The sequence below is a fragment of the Fundulus heteroclitus genome, chromosome 18 (genome assembly GCF_011125445.2).
Source record: "Fundulus heteroclitus isolate FHET01 chromosome 18, MU-UCD_Fhet_4.1, whole genome shotgun sequence".
NCBI lineage: Eukaryota > Metazoa > Chordata > Actinopteri > Cyprinodontiformes > Fundulidae > Fundulus > Fundulus heteroclitus.
Genome location: NC_046378.1, coordinates 22,307,338 through 22,325,627, shown reverse-complemented (window position 1 = coordinate 22,325,627; position 18,290 = coordinate 22,307,338). Strand labels below are relative to the sequence as shown.

The 18,290-nt window shown below is 38.9% G+C and overlaps 1 protein-coding gene across 1 annotated transcript; it reads left to right on the top strand.

Moving 5' to 3' along the window:
- Nucleotides 1-10,733: 10,733 nt before the first annotated feature.
- Nucleotides 10,734-16,210, top strand: LOC118566686 (prolyl hydroxylase EGLN2-like). Its single transcript, XM_036149745.1, has 4 exons — nt 10,734-10,853; nt 11,033-11,169; nt 13,440-13,507; nt 13,604-16,210. Exons 1-4 carry the CDS (start codon nt 10,737-10,739, stop codon nt 13,654-13,656), a joined length of 375 nt encoding a protein of 124 aa, XP_036005638.1. The 5' UTR covers nt 10,734-10,736; the 3' UTR covers nt 13,657-16,210.
- Nucleotides 16,211-18,290: the final 2,080 nt, after the last annotated feature.

The following is an 18,290-nucleotide window of genomic DNA, read 5'->3' as shown; positions in this document are numbered from 1 at the left end:
ATGAGATTCTCAGCCTGTGATAACCGATTTTGCTACAACAACAACAAAAACAAGCATAACAAGATCTAATTGCGTTTCGTTTTTTTACAGAAAAGTAGCAGCTATGCACGCGGTGGCTACAACAATATATTATGTAGCTATAAAATTCCTTTATTTATGCCATTTATTTATTATTTTTTTCTAATACAGATATAGACAAAAATATGGATATTATAGCCTCTAAATTCAGAGATGGGGTTTAAGTTCTAGTAGCCCAGAATGTATATGACATGCACCAATAAACCAGGTAGAGGAAATTCCAAAAGTCAGTAATCTGATTTATTTTAAAAATGTATTTATCAAAGTATACGTACAAATGTACATTATAAAAGTCACTAGTATTTTTTCAGTTGTTATAAAGTCAGATAAACTTAGACAAGTTAAGTATATTTGTTGTTTAGCAGTAAGATAATTCAAAGTGCTTTACATGATAAAAAAATAAGTACATTACAGTGGCATGTAAAGGAAAGTGAACAAAATGTTGGACTGAAGCCAACTTTAAACAAATGGGATTTTAACCTTTATTTAAAGGGACTTTTCTGGGAGTTTGTTCCAGATTAGTAGAGCATTAAAACTGAATGCTTCTTCCCCGTGTTCGGTTTTGATTCTGGGAATCAAAACCGAAATCAGAACTCAGAACTGGCCAAGAAAAGCTGATCATGCCTCTCAAAATGTTGCTCCTTTTAACTCGTCTGGTCTTTTATAATGAAACACTGAGAGTGTAATTGGCTAAAATTAGCCAGTCGACTAGTAGAGACATCTGCTGTGGTAGCCAGCCTGCAATTGGCAGCTTTACAAACATGTGTAAAGGGGAGACGCTGACTTCGCTTTCTTGTTTCGACTAAATCTAAAGTCCGACAAGGCCATTTTTAGTGCTTGGAAAAGAAAGCTCTTCTTTCAGTGCTTGCTTTCTCATGTGCCCATAGAGCTAGAGAAACTCTGACCACTCTCTCTGGCACCATCATTACAGCATTATAATTGTAAGAACCGCATGACTTAAAACGTTTTTTTTGTGGTTTTGCAACCGTAACTTTATAAACCTTTGTATATATTGATACCACCATCCTGTGAATGCTTAGTGTCCACTGAGGAGAAAATGTGTCTTGAAGATAAATCAGGACATTTTATTCATTCTTTGATAGTTTAAGCACTTAGCCATTCCTGACTGAACTTGATTTATTCCTTAAAGACAACGAAGATACATACAGCTTCATTACAGCCTCTGTTATTTTATAACTGGAACAGTGCAGTAATTTGCTGTTTTATTTTGTTTTTTTTAACCTTTTTTTTGACCTGGTTTTTATGACACAACAGTGGATTACAGATTATTTCTGTACATCAGGTTGTGTTTATATAACCGTTTTCTACAGATGTATTCCTTTTGTCTTTTTTGGCAAAGATAGCAAGCATTTCCTTTGGTAAAAAATGTTAGTCAGCTAACAAGGTTACAGAGTGTGGTACAAACTGTTCCAGTTTGGTACTTCTGAGAAGTAGGGAACACAACGCAATGATAGGTACTCTGATGGCGTGTGCACGGCAGGAAGTTGTTGGAAAGGAGAGGAGGAGGAGTATCTGGCTGAAGGGCAGCTAGGTAAAAGGTCACAGGAGCTTTTCCATCCCGTAAACCTTTTAGCTTTTAATTTCATCCGGGACCTCCCATTTCCTTTACTCTGCCATTTACTTCACCGTCTTTCTCCTTTTATCTTATCAGCCCCGCTTGCTTCACGCGCAAAGTATTTGCCTGCCGTTACCTTGGTAACAGGCCCATACAGAGGGGAATGGAGTGATACGTCGTGTACGAAAGAGATGGAGGAAGAAATGGTGGACGGGCTGGCGGTGGCCTGAATACTGCCTCGCCAGGAGCCAGTAGCATTTCTGAAGCCTGTCATCTGTTAGTCAGCCAGACTGTGGGATATAAATATATACACCGACTGACTATAAAGTCAACTTAAGGAGGGATAAGGTAGTAACATAGCTTAAAGTAAGGACTAGGACGGTCTTGTATTATCTTTTTTTTCTTTATTAATTCTAGATGATTCATTCCATTGTTCTCTACAGGGAGAAAAACAATGGAAATCAGCTGAAATTAAGTGTATTTGTGTTTCGAAATTTTCCTTGATGCACAAAAAGGACGTAACGTGGCAAGCATTGGGTGGGGATGGACTGGAAGTAAAAGGCAATGTGGGAATATCGAGCAATGAGTTGAGCAAGTCGAGGGGTTGGAAAAAAAAGCAATGCACTGCAAGCTTCAGCATTATGTCAGCTGCTGCAGTGCGCACTTAGATGGCTCCTTCTTAAAGCTTATCGGGGCGGCCGTGCAGGCAGCAGCTAGAAGTATAGGGAAACCACACAGCTGCAAGCTAGCTTTAACAGAATGGTGTTTGGATGTATAGACCGATTACTGTTAAGGTACAAGGACACAGCTATATAAGAAAACACTGTAATCATTTCTACCTTTTGTCAATCTACATTTCTCTGGATGTGCTGCTAGATATGCCCTATATAGATTGCATCTCTGCACTGGACAGATACGCCTCCATATTGTACCCTTTTTAAATATTTATGATTGGGGCCAGAATTCCTTGACAAACTACTGTACAAATCTTGTATTCAGTTCAGTGCAGTTTATATTGCTTGAGTTCACAACAAGACAAATGAGTTTGGTTCATATTCAGAAATATATAATTCAATTAAACCCATGATGCAGACTTATTCAGTGACCTGGTCTGTGTGTTAGGCTTCTCAAAAATTTTATAAAAGCAGGACAGAAGCCTTCTGTAAAGTTTGTTCCGCATTTGACTAACGAGACCCGCACTGAAATATGTTAGCAGGGGTATAAAGTCGTATCAAAACAGGGAGTGAGTATGTTAGCGTAAAACAGGAAAGTAGCATGCTAGCATTAGCCTAGAGCTTTGGCTAATTGCTCTGTGTAAAACGGATGGCTAAATGAGGATGCAAGTTTAATGATGACGTGCATAAGATGATGAATCCAGTTAGCTTTGTATCTATAAACGAGGTTAAAGCTCCGCCCCAAAATATGCGGCTGTCTAGAAAAAAAAACCTACACAACAGCATTTGGGAACACCGTTGGTTTGTTAATCACAATGCAAACAAGCATTTTGTTAATTTAAGACAAGTTTTATACAACTTTTTAATCCTATATGTGTCATTGGTTCTAATGAAGCATCAGACTCAAATGCCTATTTTACTGACTCTTCCCGCTATCTGGGGCAAACAGTGCTGACAACCCCAAGAGCTGCAGGTTTTGTTCTTGGAACCTCATACTGCCTTTTGATGCCATGTTAGCATTTTGCATTACCTTCTCCCTTTTATGTTTGCACAGTATTGCCATTTTAATGTATTTGTTGGTCTAAGAAGAATGTAAAAGCCTTAGATTGTTTGTAACTTAGGTAGTTATAGGGAAATTGCAGGTAATATTAACTAAATTTTTACCACATTAAGTGACGCAGTGGGACTTTCCTGCTCCATCTTAATGTTCGGTGGTGAATCACACATAATGAGCTCCACTGTGGCCATAGTGACACTGACTCATAGGGCCACGGTGCGTTTTCTCACCTCTTTGTGCTAAGATAACCACAGAGCGGTATGAATGTTTATTCAGATATGCCTTGAATCTTGCCTGTTTCCTGTTTATCTCATGCTAAATGTGCAGATAGAAAAGGTCAAAATGTGACAGCTGGCAAAAATAACAACATATGACCCGTGATATGTTGCCATGTTTAAGCATCAGCTATGGCCTGGTACGTTGTACCCCTCGGAGGCAAAGTGGAAAGTACAGCTTTAGAAGACATCTTCCATGTTTGAATCAGCATTGTGTTGCACTTGCAGTCCAGTAAATCTGTAGAAAGGTTTTGCTGCTCACAACTAAATGTGTAATCTCAACCTGGCCAAGTTTACTTCAGCTCTTACACAATGTACCTGATTTTATTTCCTTCATCCAAAAAATAATAATCTTCGAAAGATGGCACAGATAGAGTAAAAGTAATAAGAAACAGTAATTCCTAATCTATACACAATAGATCTGCAGTTTCGTCACCTCATTTTAATTTATTTTGATTTAGGCTCGTAATACAACGTAAATCTGGTTTTCTTCAGAGCCTGAGTCATCCGAGCCGAATGGGAATAATCAGACATGGAAAAAAAGCGAGCTGCTGGTGCTGGGTTACAGCTGGCAGCTTAGCTGATGTAAACCTACAATCGGGAAGGGGGGGGGGGTAAACTGGGTTCCACATGAACCTTGGCCACCTTCAGATGTTCTCCAACAACAATGACTCAGAAGCTTTTTATTCTGTCTTTCCGGAGCAGGTTATGACTGCCATTTTGAAGGTGGAAGGAGGTTTAGGTCACATCTTGTGTTTGTGTCAGACCAGAGCCATATTGGTTATGCCACCTTTGTAAAATGGCTCCTTATTGTTTTGTGACTGTTGTTTTAAACTTTTTACCATCTGATTTTTCCACCAAGCTGTCAGCAAATGTTTGGAATCTGACATTTTTCCCTTGATGTCTAGCTCATTTACTGAAAAATCTGATTTCCCCCCGCCCCCTCTTCTTAAATACAATACAATTATTCTTTTCTCCTTTTGTTTTATAATTCTAAGGAACGAAGAAAATAATTGGTCAAAACCGGAATCGACAGGTCAAACCTCCAAGCAAAACCAAAAATCGGTATCCACCAGCAAAGGCCTTTATCTCCAAGATAAAAATACTAGTTACTTAAATATCATTTTAACTTCACATTTTGTCCTTTTGCTTTCACTACACATTTTGCAAGAAATATCCTATGCATCGATCACATATTAATATTTCCTAACCTTTAGGTAAAACTTTCTATATTAGAAGTAGTTAGTAATTATAGAGCCCTGTGTGCCAAGACCCCTGTTGGTGGTGTCACTATATTATTGATTAAAATTAAAAGGACAATAAAAAGAGTTTGAGCTTCATAGGCAAGCTGTTTTATTTGTATCTTATTTGTCTTTTAATCTGTAGTAAGTAATTAATTATGAATTTGTAAATTTTCCTAGGAGAAAGTCTTTATCATGCTGACTGATGTAGGTAGAGATACCTATATTACAACCTTGAGTAAACATACTATAACTTTATGATGTTTAAATAAACATTAAAACGAACCAATAACATGTTTTGATTTGTTGGGCTATTGTTCATAAGCTGGCTGACATATATACTGCTTTTAGCTTGCCAATAGTAGTTAACTCCTTTAGTTTTCAACTTATGACTGTCCAAGTCTACATGTTTTATTTCACATCTATTAATATCTATCTTTCCTGTAAGCAAGAGAAAAAAAGTGTAGTGTCTGTATTTTATTTCACATATTTGGACATTTTTGCATTTTTCACCCTTTGAACAACACAATGACTCAAATGGGACAATCAATTTATTTCAGTCATTAAGCTGCAAAAATTGGCTTTGTTTCTTTAAGTTGGCTGTCCTGTTTTTCTGTTTTACATTGGAAGGGTGTTGACCTCTAATGCTGCCTAATAATTATTCCATAATTTTATAATAAAAGATATTCATACATATAAAACTTGATAAGTTTCTCTGTATAAAGGCTCCATACAAATTCAGCTTAGTCTGAACAAAAGGAAAACTGATTCTTTAGGTCGTAAAAGGTGCTGACCATCTCTCCCGCAAGAGAAAACTGGTCACTTGCACCTTCTCTGGCATTTCGCTAAAAGGCCTTTAAGCTTGCTGCTGACTATGTTATACATAATTTTGCAGATGCAAGTTGTTTTGTCTTGTGAGAGGCAGACTACACAGCTGTTATTCTGCTAGAATTTTGCTTTAGCTCAGGTAAAGTCTCCTTTGGAAGCAAAATCACAGGAAAACCACTACCTGTTTTGAGCTGCAGATATCCCCATTAGTGCTCCAAGACTCACACGCAAGCATATTTCAGGCCTGCATTTGTTCTGCCTTATCAGGCCTCTCACGGCTCTCTCCACCGTCATTCCTCTTATCTGGATAAGCACCACTCACCACTGGCCGCTCTCTTCCAGAACAGCAGGTTCTGCCAGCCTTGACGTCACTACATGTAGGTTTTTTTTTTTGGTTGTTGTTGTTTTTCCCTTTCCTGTCGTGCCACCGAACACCAGCGTTAAAAGCTTGTACCTGGCAGACAGGTGGTAATTACGTCCAAATTTGATTAGTGCACAATTCTCAGCAGACAAAAGGAAGAAAGGCAGGAGCAAAGGGCAGACAGGATACGCTATTTCAGGCTCAGTCACTGGGTATTTGACAGAAAAGACGAGGGAAAAAGTGCATGAAGCTTCCATTTTAACGCTTACTGTGGGTTTAGAATAAGTACAGATGTATCACATTTTAATTGAGAATATAAGCTGACCAAGTCTGTTTTTTAAAGAAAAAAATGTTTTCTTCAGACATCAATTCTTTGTAGATTTAAAAAATGCACCAATCTGATTTTGTGGCCAATCTCTGGTCAGTTTTTATAAAGCGTTGACCTGCCAATGCTGATCTCTCTTTAAAAACTATAATGTCAAAAGGTAGAGCAGCAGCATTTGAAACATTGAGTGAACATTTATTATTTATATCAGGTGGGAAATAGTTTTTTTGAACAAAGACAACATATTAAAATAGTCCTTGCTCGTTCTTAAGCGTCGATTATTAGTCATTAGCATGGCTAGCAGTACTAAAACAGAAGATATTGGCTCAGAGGGTTTAGAAACGGACCCAAAATGTCCAAATCCACCATGTACTGTAAAAGGCATGGATGGTAGTGATATGAAAGATTTTGTATCAGGCTTGTATCATAATCAGTAATATACGCACATTTAAAAAAAAATTTGTTTTGAATATCGCAAGAAAATCTACTTATTGTGGTGCTGTTACTGGTTCTACATTTAATATTGTAATATTATCTCCATTAACCTGGTTAGTATTTGTTTTTTTGTAATTTGCTTTCTTACCACTGTATACTGTGGTTTTTAGTATGTATTCCAAAATAAATTTCCAAAAAAGGGGGAAAAAAAGTCCACATTGGAATTTTTTTGCAAAGGTTTAAGATGACTTGCTGTACCTTCACTGTTGTCTGCTTGCCTCTTTCACTCAGATCTGACACACAGTCATCAGACCTAATTTTACTATATTCATCAATCAGAAAATCGATCTCGATAACCGTTAAAACTAAATGATTGATCTAGACTGGTATCCCGTGTCAAGCCTTGCTCTCTCTCGCCCTTTTGCAGCCTGTCTTGAAAAATATGTTTTTTCTTCTTTTAAATAGCTTCTTAGTTCTCTTTGCTTCCTCTGACTTCATTGTCTTCTTCACGACGTTCCAACTTCCACCCCTGAGAGTTTGTACCTTACCAGCTGGTTACCGCTCCGAGCCGATCAAGCTGAAAAAATCGTTTGATTTTCACCCCTGATTTCCCAACGCATCACTGAGGAGATTCTAATTATCTCTGTGTAGCACACAAACGACGGATTCATGTTTGCACACAAGGGCATGTTTCCCTGTTAGATAGCAACTCACTGTGAGTTTTGCATGTTGATCAGAGGCAAAATGTAATATCTGAACTTGACAGAGACAGCCATGTGTAAAGGCAAACTCCCAATTTTCTTGCCACAACTTGTCTTGCTGTTGCAACGTCAACGTGTGGGTTTGCCGACAGATTACTTCAATATTTGCTGTTAATAAGTAACATTTTTAAAGGGCCACTTCTGATCTTGTCTGCGTGTCTGATCTATAAGCAGACATGTTTTTAGGATTACAATTGTGCTCTGATTAGGAGTGTTAAAATGTATGAATTTATTTAGCTCATAGATTTAAAGAGTACAAATTTAAAAACGCTTCCCAATGATCCCCGTGTAAGCTGTCAGGAACAGCCATTCCAAAACATTTCCCCATACTGTCATTGCCATCAGCTAAAAATCCCACAGGGATTAGTTAGTTATTTCCTAATGAGAGTTGGCCGAAAAGAGTCAAAAGGTTAAATGATTTGCATAAAGGTGAACTGGACAGCTATGTTGTATGATAGAAAACCTCCCATTGTTCCCTATCTCCGATAATTAGATTTAAATCAGAGCTGCAAAATCATCACAGCAATACGAGGAAACGTGGTTACAAAGGTCTCCTTATAGATGGAATACTTTGTCTGTTTTTATTGTACTTTAATAAATAAAAAATACATGGTCATTGGTAAAATCTTTTTTGGCATTACAACACTTACAACATTCTCATTATTGCCCACCAGTGTTCTTTTTTTTCAGTTTTTTTGCATGTTTCCACTGATGAGTTTAGCTTCGGTGATGAGCTCAAAGCTGTTGCGGTCGGAAATTTTTTAGCTCTCCACAGATTCTCTTTTAGATCTAAGTCAGGGCTCTGCCAGGGCCGCTTCAAAACGTGAATATTTCTTCCAGTCACAAGAAATGTGCGGGTAAAAGTTAAAGAAAGGTTTGTTTGAAGCCTAAATTTGCCAGTGGTGTGAATAACTTTAGGCTCGAGTATAACGCGGCAGAGTTGCTCAGTTTTAATCTTTGAGCTTTCAGCCTGTCTGTCAGGAATTCAGAGACAGCATTATACAGGTAGTAATGTTTACCAGGTTTATCAAAACCTGGATGTTACTGACGACTTAAACGATCGACTAATCGTTTTGGTTTGAAATGAAAGTCCTGTTTTACAGCAACTGCTCCCTCTCACACATTGTAACGCATCTTTTGCTACTGGTTTGCTCCCGAATTATTAATGATTAGAGAGAAATCTGGATCGGATTTAAAGATTTCATTGGTGCATCTCGCCTTATCATGTGGCTACAAACGAGTAATTAAAATGCAGAAAACCTGCAAAACCTCCATAGATGCTCCATTGTAAACTGCTCTAAAGACGGTCCTCTGAAACAGTTTATATATCGTGCCTTTATGGTATTTTGTAAGATGAGAAATATGTCAGGGTTCAGCTGGGTTATTATTTTTTTTCCCAGCTCAGAAACGATCTGCAGATACAGTATGCAGTCCTTTTTAAACAATGGTCTCACGCTGGTATTTCCCCTGCTTGACGTCTGAGCGTTGGAGGCTGTTAGGGCTGGAGCGCGCTGCTTTCTCTGGGGACTCGGAGGGAACCGAGACTTGCGTGAAAGCTGCTGGGTCAATGCACATTCCAGACAAGGGTCACCACGAGACTGTGAGTCGGTAAATGTGCCGGGAGTTAAGTGACGGCGATGTGTGCCACGGCCCTGTGATCTACTGGAACATGCTCATGTTTCAGACCCTGGGTAAATACTTCACAAGCTGTTTCCTCGGACCAAAACAGGCCCCTCGTGTCTTGGAATAACTACAGTGAGAGTCAAACGTCCAGTCAGTGCTTCACCTTGGCTCAACTAAGACGCCATCACTCATGACTAACAGGTTCTGCGCGGCTGCGGTATTGATTGTAACCTTTAGGCAAAGACAGTCACGCCTGTCCCTGTGTTGTTGTTTTTTTTTTCCCCGTATCACTCAAGTAAAGCGATATTTCATTGAGTGCGTGTGTGCCGCCTTCCTCCTACTCCTCTGCTGTTTCCCTTCTCTCTCACAGCCAAGTCAGTTTGGGGTTGTGCTCTACTTAGCCGCCTATTGTCAGTCCTCATTAACGACTCACGCTTACAGCCAGAGCTCATTAACCTCTGCAGCTCTTTACTCACGCCGGTTACGTCGTTGTTATTTATTTATTTATTTGTTTATTTATTACGGTTTAAAGGGGAACAAAAATAAACTGACACATTTAACACATCTGAATGCATTTTGGGTTTCTGTTTTTTGCTGAAAAATGTCTTTCTTGGCTTCGAAACATCTTTTCCTTTGTTGTGAGGAATTGAAACTGATGTTAAACAAAAATGCAATCATATGTATAAAAAGGGAGATTAGGATTGTCATTTGGGCGGGATATTTTAAATTGAGAAACATGTTCTTTTTTATGTATCTCCTGCTTATCAATTAGAGATTTTAGCAGTTTTGGCCAAACTCTGATATCTGGTTTTGTGATCCTCGTCCTGCTGATACAAATTTAAGCAGACGTTGGTTTTATGAAATATAATTACCAGTTTCTGTAATTAATTTATTTACATTAGAAACAGAGGTGATGTCACTTTATGTATAAGTCTATGAGTCTTTAGCATCTAATATTAGAGATTAGCATAGTTAGCCTTGTCCTGCTATCTGCTCTCTCACAGCATGTATGAACTGCAGAAATGTCTTGAAATGTCAAAGAAAAGAGTTTCTTTCTCAAAGCCTCTAAACTCTCATGCTTTCTCTGACTTCACAATCTCACTGACACCGAAAATGGCTTACCACTAAGTCCTTTTGCCTTAGTACCAACTTCCACACTGAAGATTATTGTTAGTCTAAATCTATTGCGTTTAAGTAAGATGGGTACAATGATCAGGGGGAAAGAGCAGAATTTTTGAGTTTATGATCAGCCATTCAGAAGTCATGGCAAGTAAATAAAAAAATCATCCGGTCCAAAGTCACCAGTGAATTGCCGTACTTGATGCATATTAAATAAGAAATTGACCCATCCTTCCCTCTTCACTGTCCTGCTTTGATGAATACTTGCGTTCACCTTCGCATATTCTGCTGAAGCTGTTTGAATATGATAACAAACATATCTTTGTCTGGAAATGCACAAGATTAATTCAATGGTTGTTGTTTTTTTTCCTTCTTCTTAGGCCATGGTCGCTTGTTATCCAGGGAATGGGGCAGGGTACGTGCGTCATGTTGATAACCCGAACGGTGATGGACGCTGCATCACATGCATCTACTATCTTAACAAGAACTGGGATGTTAAGGTACAGTGATTATCTTCTTTTACTGCAACATAATTATCATGATCATAAATACTTTGAATTGTATTGATGTTAATTTCTTTCAAACTGGTCCCTCTTTGTCAGGGCTTTAGAGCTAAAACTTAAAATTTTCACCTCCTGTTTTATTCTGAAGTTGCACATGTGCACATTTGTCTTTGCAGACACATGGAGGCCTGTTGCAGATCTACCCTGAAGGCAAGAACGTGGTGGCCAACATCGAGCCTCTGTTTGACAGGCTGCTCATCTTCTGGTCTGATCGCAGAAACCCACATGAAGTCAAGCCATCTTACGCCACTCGGTTAGTAACAGCTGCTGGAGTATGCAGTGAATTTATTTGTTATATTCGTCCTGCCGTGCAAATACTAAATTACTAAAAGGCAATGAGAAACTTTTTAACTCACTTTCCTCTCTTTGATCCCCTGAACTCTTACACTTCAATTTGTGTAGTTTCAACCTGTCAAAACGTGCTGAGAAAAATAAACCTCATAATTGTGTGGTGACATTAGGATTACCAAACAGTTTACTTTTCCTTGATGCTGATACGAGATAGACCCGCTCTGCGCATAAACACGCCAATGTCAACACTTGCACAACAAGGGTTATTTACATCGTTGCAGAAATGAGTTTTGTCCGCGGAGATCACGTGAAGCCTCCCCTTCCCCTTTCTGCCGGTATGACTGCTGGGGGGCGAGGTGGGGCCGGAGGCAGGAAGTAGGTGTTTCCTGTGGAGTTTGTTGGGAGGGAGACGGGAGGAAGGTTCGATGGCAGGACTCGTGCTGAAGAGGCAGACACATGAGAGACAGGAATAAACAACAAAGCCCCACAGGAGAGATGAGAAACTGTGCAAATTAACCCTCTACTGCCTGGGGCATCCTTTTCCCAGGATGGCTGCTCTAACATTGTTGATATATGTTGTCATTGTATTGAATAGTAACTACATTGTTCACCTCTAATATAATTGTTTAGCCACTTAAGGCTGTTCACAATGATTTTTTTTTTCTATTTCAGCCATTTTGTTAATTGTTGTAGTGGCATGTAGGATTTTGGAGTAAAAACTGAGTTTTAGTAACTAAGGAAGGGTCTTTGTTTTCATTCAGTATTTCAGTGTTTCCCTCAGAAAATGGGCTAATTCTGGCGGTAGGTGTAGTTGTTGGCTGTGGGAAGCGCTACCGTAGAGCTGGCGCGGGGGGTGGTATGCATCATGCGCCTTGAAGGAGGAGTGCAACGTGGACATCCTGTTCGTTGAGCGCTAGCGTGTTAGCTATCTATACAGGGAAGTGTACTCGGCGCTTTATGTCGCTCTCGCCGCATTTAAACTAAACACCCGACGCTTAGCCTGGCGGGGGGGAAGTAAATCCTGGCATCCCGCCATGTTTATAATAAGCTGTGGGAAACGCTGGTATTTTACCTGTAGTAGGCAGCAGTCAAAGCAATTTCAGTGAGGGGAAATGGAGTGAAACACTCATAAGAGTAAATATAATGCTCACTATATTTATGAAAGTAAACCATTTCTTTACATTTCTGAAATCCTCAATCCCACATTCACACTGTTTTTGGGTCGGTTGGACCCGTTTGCTCTTTAAGCCTGTCATATAAAGAGTTGCTTCAAAACAGTATTTTTACTAATATTTTATACAAAGACAAAGAATTATTACAATGTTGGTATTTTAATCTGTCTTTTCCATCTTATATTAGAGATAAGCTTGAATAGCATTACAAAAGCTTGGTGTATTTCCTGGTGCATGTTCTAGAGAATTTACTGTAGATCCTTACCTTAACTTTGAAATTAAAAAAAGGCTGCTAACATTTTCAAGTCCAACATGTTCCATGGAAGAGCATTAAAGCTGAAAAGGGAAAAAGCAGAGCAGGTTTACTGTACATCCAGCCTTCCTGTTGCCTGCTGAAATTCTTGCTCTCTCTTGCAGCCTGAACGAACCCTAGACATACTGTAGAAATGGTTTTGTATTCAACTAGATAAAAATAAATCTACAACAGTTGATGCCAATACAACTCCTAAAGTTGTATTGTATTTCAGTGTTCAATATTTCAATTGCTCCATATTTCAAGTGAAAAATTAAATAGTTATTAGGTATACATTTGGCTAATGTAAATGCTGGCAAAGTTTTGATTGCTGTTAGGTGGTAATAATGAGTTCTCAAATGGGTCCTGCTTCGAGTTGTGCTCCATGAAAATTTCAGTTTGATTTTTCAAACAAAGGATACTGTGTATTGTAGGTAAGATGCTGACTGCTGAAAACTATCCCACACAACCATCCTAAAATAAAACAAGCAAACCTTTCTCTATTATAATCTGTATCTAAATGGTAAATGGCTTGTTCAGCACTTTATCAAGTCCGACGACATTACAGTCAGTTATTCATCCATTCACACCCTGACGGTGGTGAGCTATGGTAGTAACCACAGCTGCTCCTGTCACAGGAGTTAGGGATAGAGTCTAGATTGTTAAAAGTTAATAAATTAGACTATTTGATGTTTTAATGTCAGCTGTGTGTATAAAACGATTTTTAGCATTTATACATCATTTATTTCCAACTCTTGTGTGTTTCAGGTATGCCATCACAGTCTGGTACTTTGATGCCAAAGAGAGGTCAGAGGCTAAAGAGAAGTACAAACTCGGTAAACCTCCTCTTAAGTATCTCGGTATCAGTTTGGTGAAATAATATAATTTTGCTGTTTACTCATATTTTGTTTTCTTTATTTTTTTATTCGCAGCTACAGGACAGAAGGGCATTCAGGTGCCTGTCACTCAAAACAGCAGGTCATAAAAACTGCCCCAAGTGTCCAGAGAGCACTCTCAAAGTATTATGTGCCTTCCTGTACTGCTAAAGGACGCTGTGATCATGAAGGGAGGCACAACGAAACCGTCAGCTGCCGCTGCAGCTAAACGCCGCTTTCTCCACCAAGCGTCCAGCTGTTCGATTCGCACGGCGAGTTGCGCCGTAACGATTGGGCTGCTGATCAAACACGTGACAGAAATAACAAGAACACAGTGGACTGGCTAGGAAGCCAATGGTGGGATCAGAGTCTACGAGAGTGGAGGGGGAAGAAAATGACTTCAACATCTCGAAGGCGGCCTACCTAAAGAAAAAATGACTGACTGACTCTTTTATTTTGTTGCGGTTCTGCTTCATCAGTTATCAGCAATGTTGTGATGTATTAACATATCAGTGGAAAAGCCTGCAAGTTGTTGAAATCCATGTCCGAAGTTCCTTCATCCCACCCTCATGGGACGCTGGCCTCTTGTCTCTCGATGTGTCAGAGTGGGTGTATAAGAATATACTCGGATCAGATATTTACTTCTGACTCGAGGTTTTCCCCAAAAATTAAAGATTGATACATGAAGACAACTCTGCACTGCAGTTTCATCCTCGAAAAGTGCATTTCAGTAAAGTAGAAATATCATTGCGGAGTTAATTCACGCAATTTGATTCAGAAAGTGAAGTCCGTTTTACACTGATTCATTACACACAGTGAGACAGTATATTACATATATTTATTTCTGTTCAGTCTGATGACGGTGGTCATTAAGCTGTGGATTGGTACCTCTGGCGGTCTTGGCAGGTGCCAAATCCTGCAGGAAAAAAGAAATTTGCATCTTCAAAAAGCTCTTCAGCAGAAAGAAGCATGAAGCGCTCTAAAATCTTTGGGAACACGGCTGCTTGACCCCAAATGTGGTTGTAATAAAACACAGTCCTCATGATTTCCAAAGTCATCGCTGACTATGAACGAATTTGTGACTCTCCCTGCATCTTTCAGTTGTAGCAAATGTCCTGGATACATCTATCTGTGCGCGGTCACTCTTAAAGCTCTGACTCCAGCAACTGTTTTTCTACAGTTTTCCCCCAAACTCTCAAAAGGGCTTTGGGTCAGAATCCTTACTAAGCTGCAGTTATCCCTGTTGCTTTTGGATTTTCTCCTGACACACTTTTTCCTTCCACTCAACTTTACATTAATATAGTTGGATCCAGCATATTGACTCTTAAACGGCATTTGCTGCAGAATCCTCTCAAGTCCACAAATCTCCCTGATGCTTGTGCAACTTCTAACACAGTTTTTGCTTCCACTCAGCTTTCTAATAATATAATTTGGAAACAGCGTTGCATGAACAGCCAGCTTCGTCTGCAATGACCTTAATGGTTTACCCATTTTCTAGAGCGTGTCCATGACTATACACTTTATTTTACCAAAGTTTTTCCTTCTACTCCACTTTCCAAAAATATGCCAGGAAAAAACAGTCAATCAAAATAATATTCTTTATCAATTATTATTCATTACATTTCTGGTTTATGAATCCTTTGATAAGTGATGTTATAGACTATTCAAATGTTCTGAGAAAGTAATGTTTGGGTTTCCTTCAGTTTTAAGCCACAATCATCTAAATGAACAAAATATATATGTATATACATCTGTGTGTAATGACTCTACACAAAACATGCTTCACTCATTGAATTCAATCACTGAAAGAAATTCACTTTTCAATAATTTTCTAATTTATTAAGATGACACCCATATGATGCGGCAAGTGCACAGACCTCTTCAGGACTTTACTTTTTTTGTAGCTTTGAAATGAAAAGATTTCTATCCGGACTCAAACATGCAGCTCTACAAAAGGCTAAGAATCCACTATGAATATATATATATATATATATATATATATATGTGTGTGATTTGTTCAGCAGTGTGTTGGAATGAGCTCGGCTCACACCTGAGACATGAGGCTGGCTGTTCTGTGACAGCAGACCAGAGAAGGTTTGAACAAGTGTACCGAGTGTGTTTATATTGCCTAGATGTGTTCTTACCAGTGACGGAAACCATCAGAGCGACCGGGGTGGAAGAAAATCTGACCGAGAAATTCCCGCATACACAAAAGGACGACGTAGCCAACGGCTTAACTCAACAAAGTTTTTTCTTAATCTTAAGACTGCACATTTCAATCAAACCTTAAACTTAAGACAATTCAGAGTTTATTAAAGCACAGTTTAGTTTTTTCCTTTAAACACTGTGGGGGAAACATTTGCTTGCTCACGTGTGGGAGGGTGTATGTCTGGGTGTTATTGTGTGTGTGACAATTTCCACTGGCCCCCGAAGGCGGGTCACAGGTGTTGTCTCAGTGTTTTGCTTGATTGGCTGAAGAGAAGGTTATTTGAAAAAAAAAAAGCACTTTATTGTTTAAATAAACGCCATGTGTGAATGATAGAAACAGTGTAACTAAAGATTTAGGTTAATGCCTTTTAATGCTGTTGATGATATGCTATTCAAATGCAATATAAACTAAAACCGTGAGAACAAATAAATGTTTGCCTTGTTTTGAAGATTTAATTGAAAATGTCTTTTTTTTCTACCTATAGAAACTGTTATTGATTTATTAGGAGAAATTAAATATACAGTCATCTAATATGGGGTCAATACCCCCAATACAGGGGAGAGCTTGCTAAGTGTAGTGAAACATTAAGTGGAAAAATAAGCATTATTAGTTCATAAAATAATCTGTTAAAGAAATTTTAAATTGACGAACAACTAACTGTTCGGGTTTTTTTTTTCTGTACATAATTGCAATAAATTTTACAAATGAGGATGATACATTTTAAGCTGCAATGTCTTAAAAGCTTGTGTTGCACTGACAGATACCTCAAAAACAGGCCATACAGGAAGGGTCAAAGGGATAATATAGCCTACTGCGGCATGGTGTGAAAGTTTGATGTATAAACTATAATCTGTTTGATAGTCATTTTATCCTCTATTATGTTCCTTTAGTATTTGAAGGCGTAAATGGGAGCCAAATAAATTATCGGCTTGTACTGCGGGTAGAATCACAACAAATACCAGCTCTAACTGGGTTTCCCAAGTTACACACACTTGACCCTATTTCATGGTCCGAGCTCCAACCTCCCAAACAAATCTGATGCAACTGCAATATCTCGCCTGTAGTGCAAAACTGTCTTGGAATCCTCATTCATACATCTTTCATATTTCAAGCTTTTATTTCTTGTAATCATGATGATCGTGGCTTACAGATAATGAACACCAAAAATTCAGAATCTTGGAATATTAGCATATTGCATTAGATCATTAAAAATGAGAATTTAAACAGATTTGTCAGATTTCTGAAAAGTATTCTCATCTTTATGCACTCAATGCCAGGTTGGGCCTCCCTTTGCATTAATTACTGCATCAATGCGGCATCACATGGAGATGATCAGCCTGTGGTTCTGCTGAGGTGTGATGGAACACCATGTTGCTTTGATAGAGGCCTTCAGATCATCTGCATCGTTGGATCTGATGTCTTTCGTCTTCTTCTTGACAACGCTCCATAGATTCTCTACGGGGTTCAGGTCATGGGGATTTGATGGAAATCCAGGACAGCAGCACCATGGTCCTCAGACCAGCTTCTGGGAGCGTGGTCAGGTAGCAAGTCCTGCTGGATGTGAAACCATCATCTCCGTAGACCGTGTCTGCAAAAGGAAGCATAAGTCCTAATAGATAGCTGCATTGACTGTGGACTTCAGAAAACACAGCGGACCCACAGCATGACATTCCACTCCAAATCGTCACTGAGTGGAAACTTTACACTAGACTTCAAGTAATGTGGATTCTGTTTCTCCATTCTTGCAGATTGGATCTTGATTTCCAAACGAAATGCAAACTTGACTTTTATGTGAAAAGAGGACTTTGGACCACTGAGCATCAGTCTAGTTCTATTTCTGCGTATTTCAGGTAAGATGCTTGTAGTGTCCATGTGTAGGATTCATCTGTGTATAGCGGCTCTTGTTCCACTCCAGCCTCAGTCCACCTCTTGTGAAACGCCCTCAAATTCTTGAGTGAATTTCACTTGAATATCCTCTCAAGGCTGCTGTTATCCCTGCTGCTGGTGCACCTTTTCCTACCAGACTTTTACCCTCTACTCAACTTTTTACGAATATGCTTGGATAAGCAGTCTGAACTGGCTTCTTCAGCAATGACCTTTTGTGGCTTACCCTCCCTGTGGAGGGTGTCAATGATGGTCTTCTAGAAATCTGTCAAGTCAGCAGTCTTCCCCATGATTTTGTGGGCCATTATATGGGCGTTATTTATATAACATTTATAAGTTAAAATTGCTTTTTATTTTATGTTATTTTATAACTTCTGATTTTCAGAGTTTTTATTATCTGTAAGACATATTCATCAAAATTACAAGAAATAAAGGCCTAAAATGTATCCCTTTGTGTGTTAAATCTATAATATGTGAATTTAACTTTCTGAAATGATAAGATTTTCACAATATTAAAATTTGTTGATCCTACCTGTAAATCCTACTTATCTGAAGCTATTCTGAGGTGGGGGGGGGAGACAAGCACATACTCCTACCCTCTTAAAGCAAATATCAAAAACTTCATAGCAGTTGATTTGAACGCTGCTTTCC

Excerpts from the sequence above, each read along its gene's own strand:
- LOC118566686 (XM_036149745.1), top strand. The coding sequence starts at position 10,737 with ATGGTCGCTTGTTATCCAGGGAATGGGGCAGGGTACGTGCGTCATGTT. Across the intron at positions 10,854-11,032 it reads ACAAGAACTGGGATGTTAAG|ACACATGGAGGCCTGTTGCA; the intron begins GTACAGTGATTA and ends TTGTCTTTGCAG. Across the intron at positions 11,170-13,439 it reads AAGCCATCTTACGCCACTCG|GTATGCCATCACAGTCTGGT; the intron begins GTTAGTAACAGC and ends TGTGTGTTTCAG.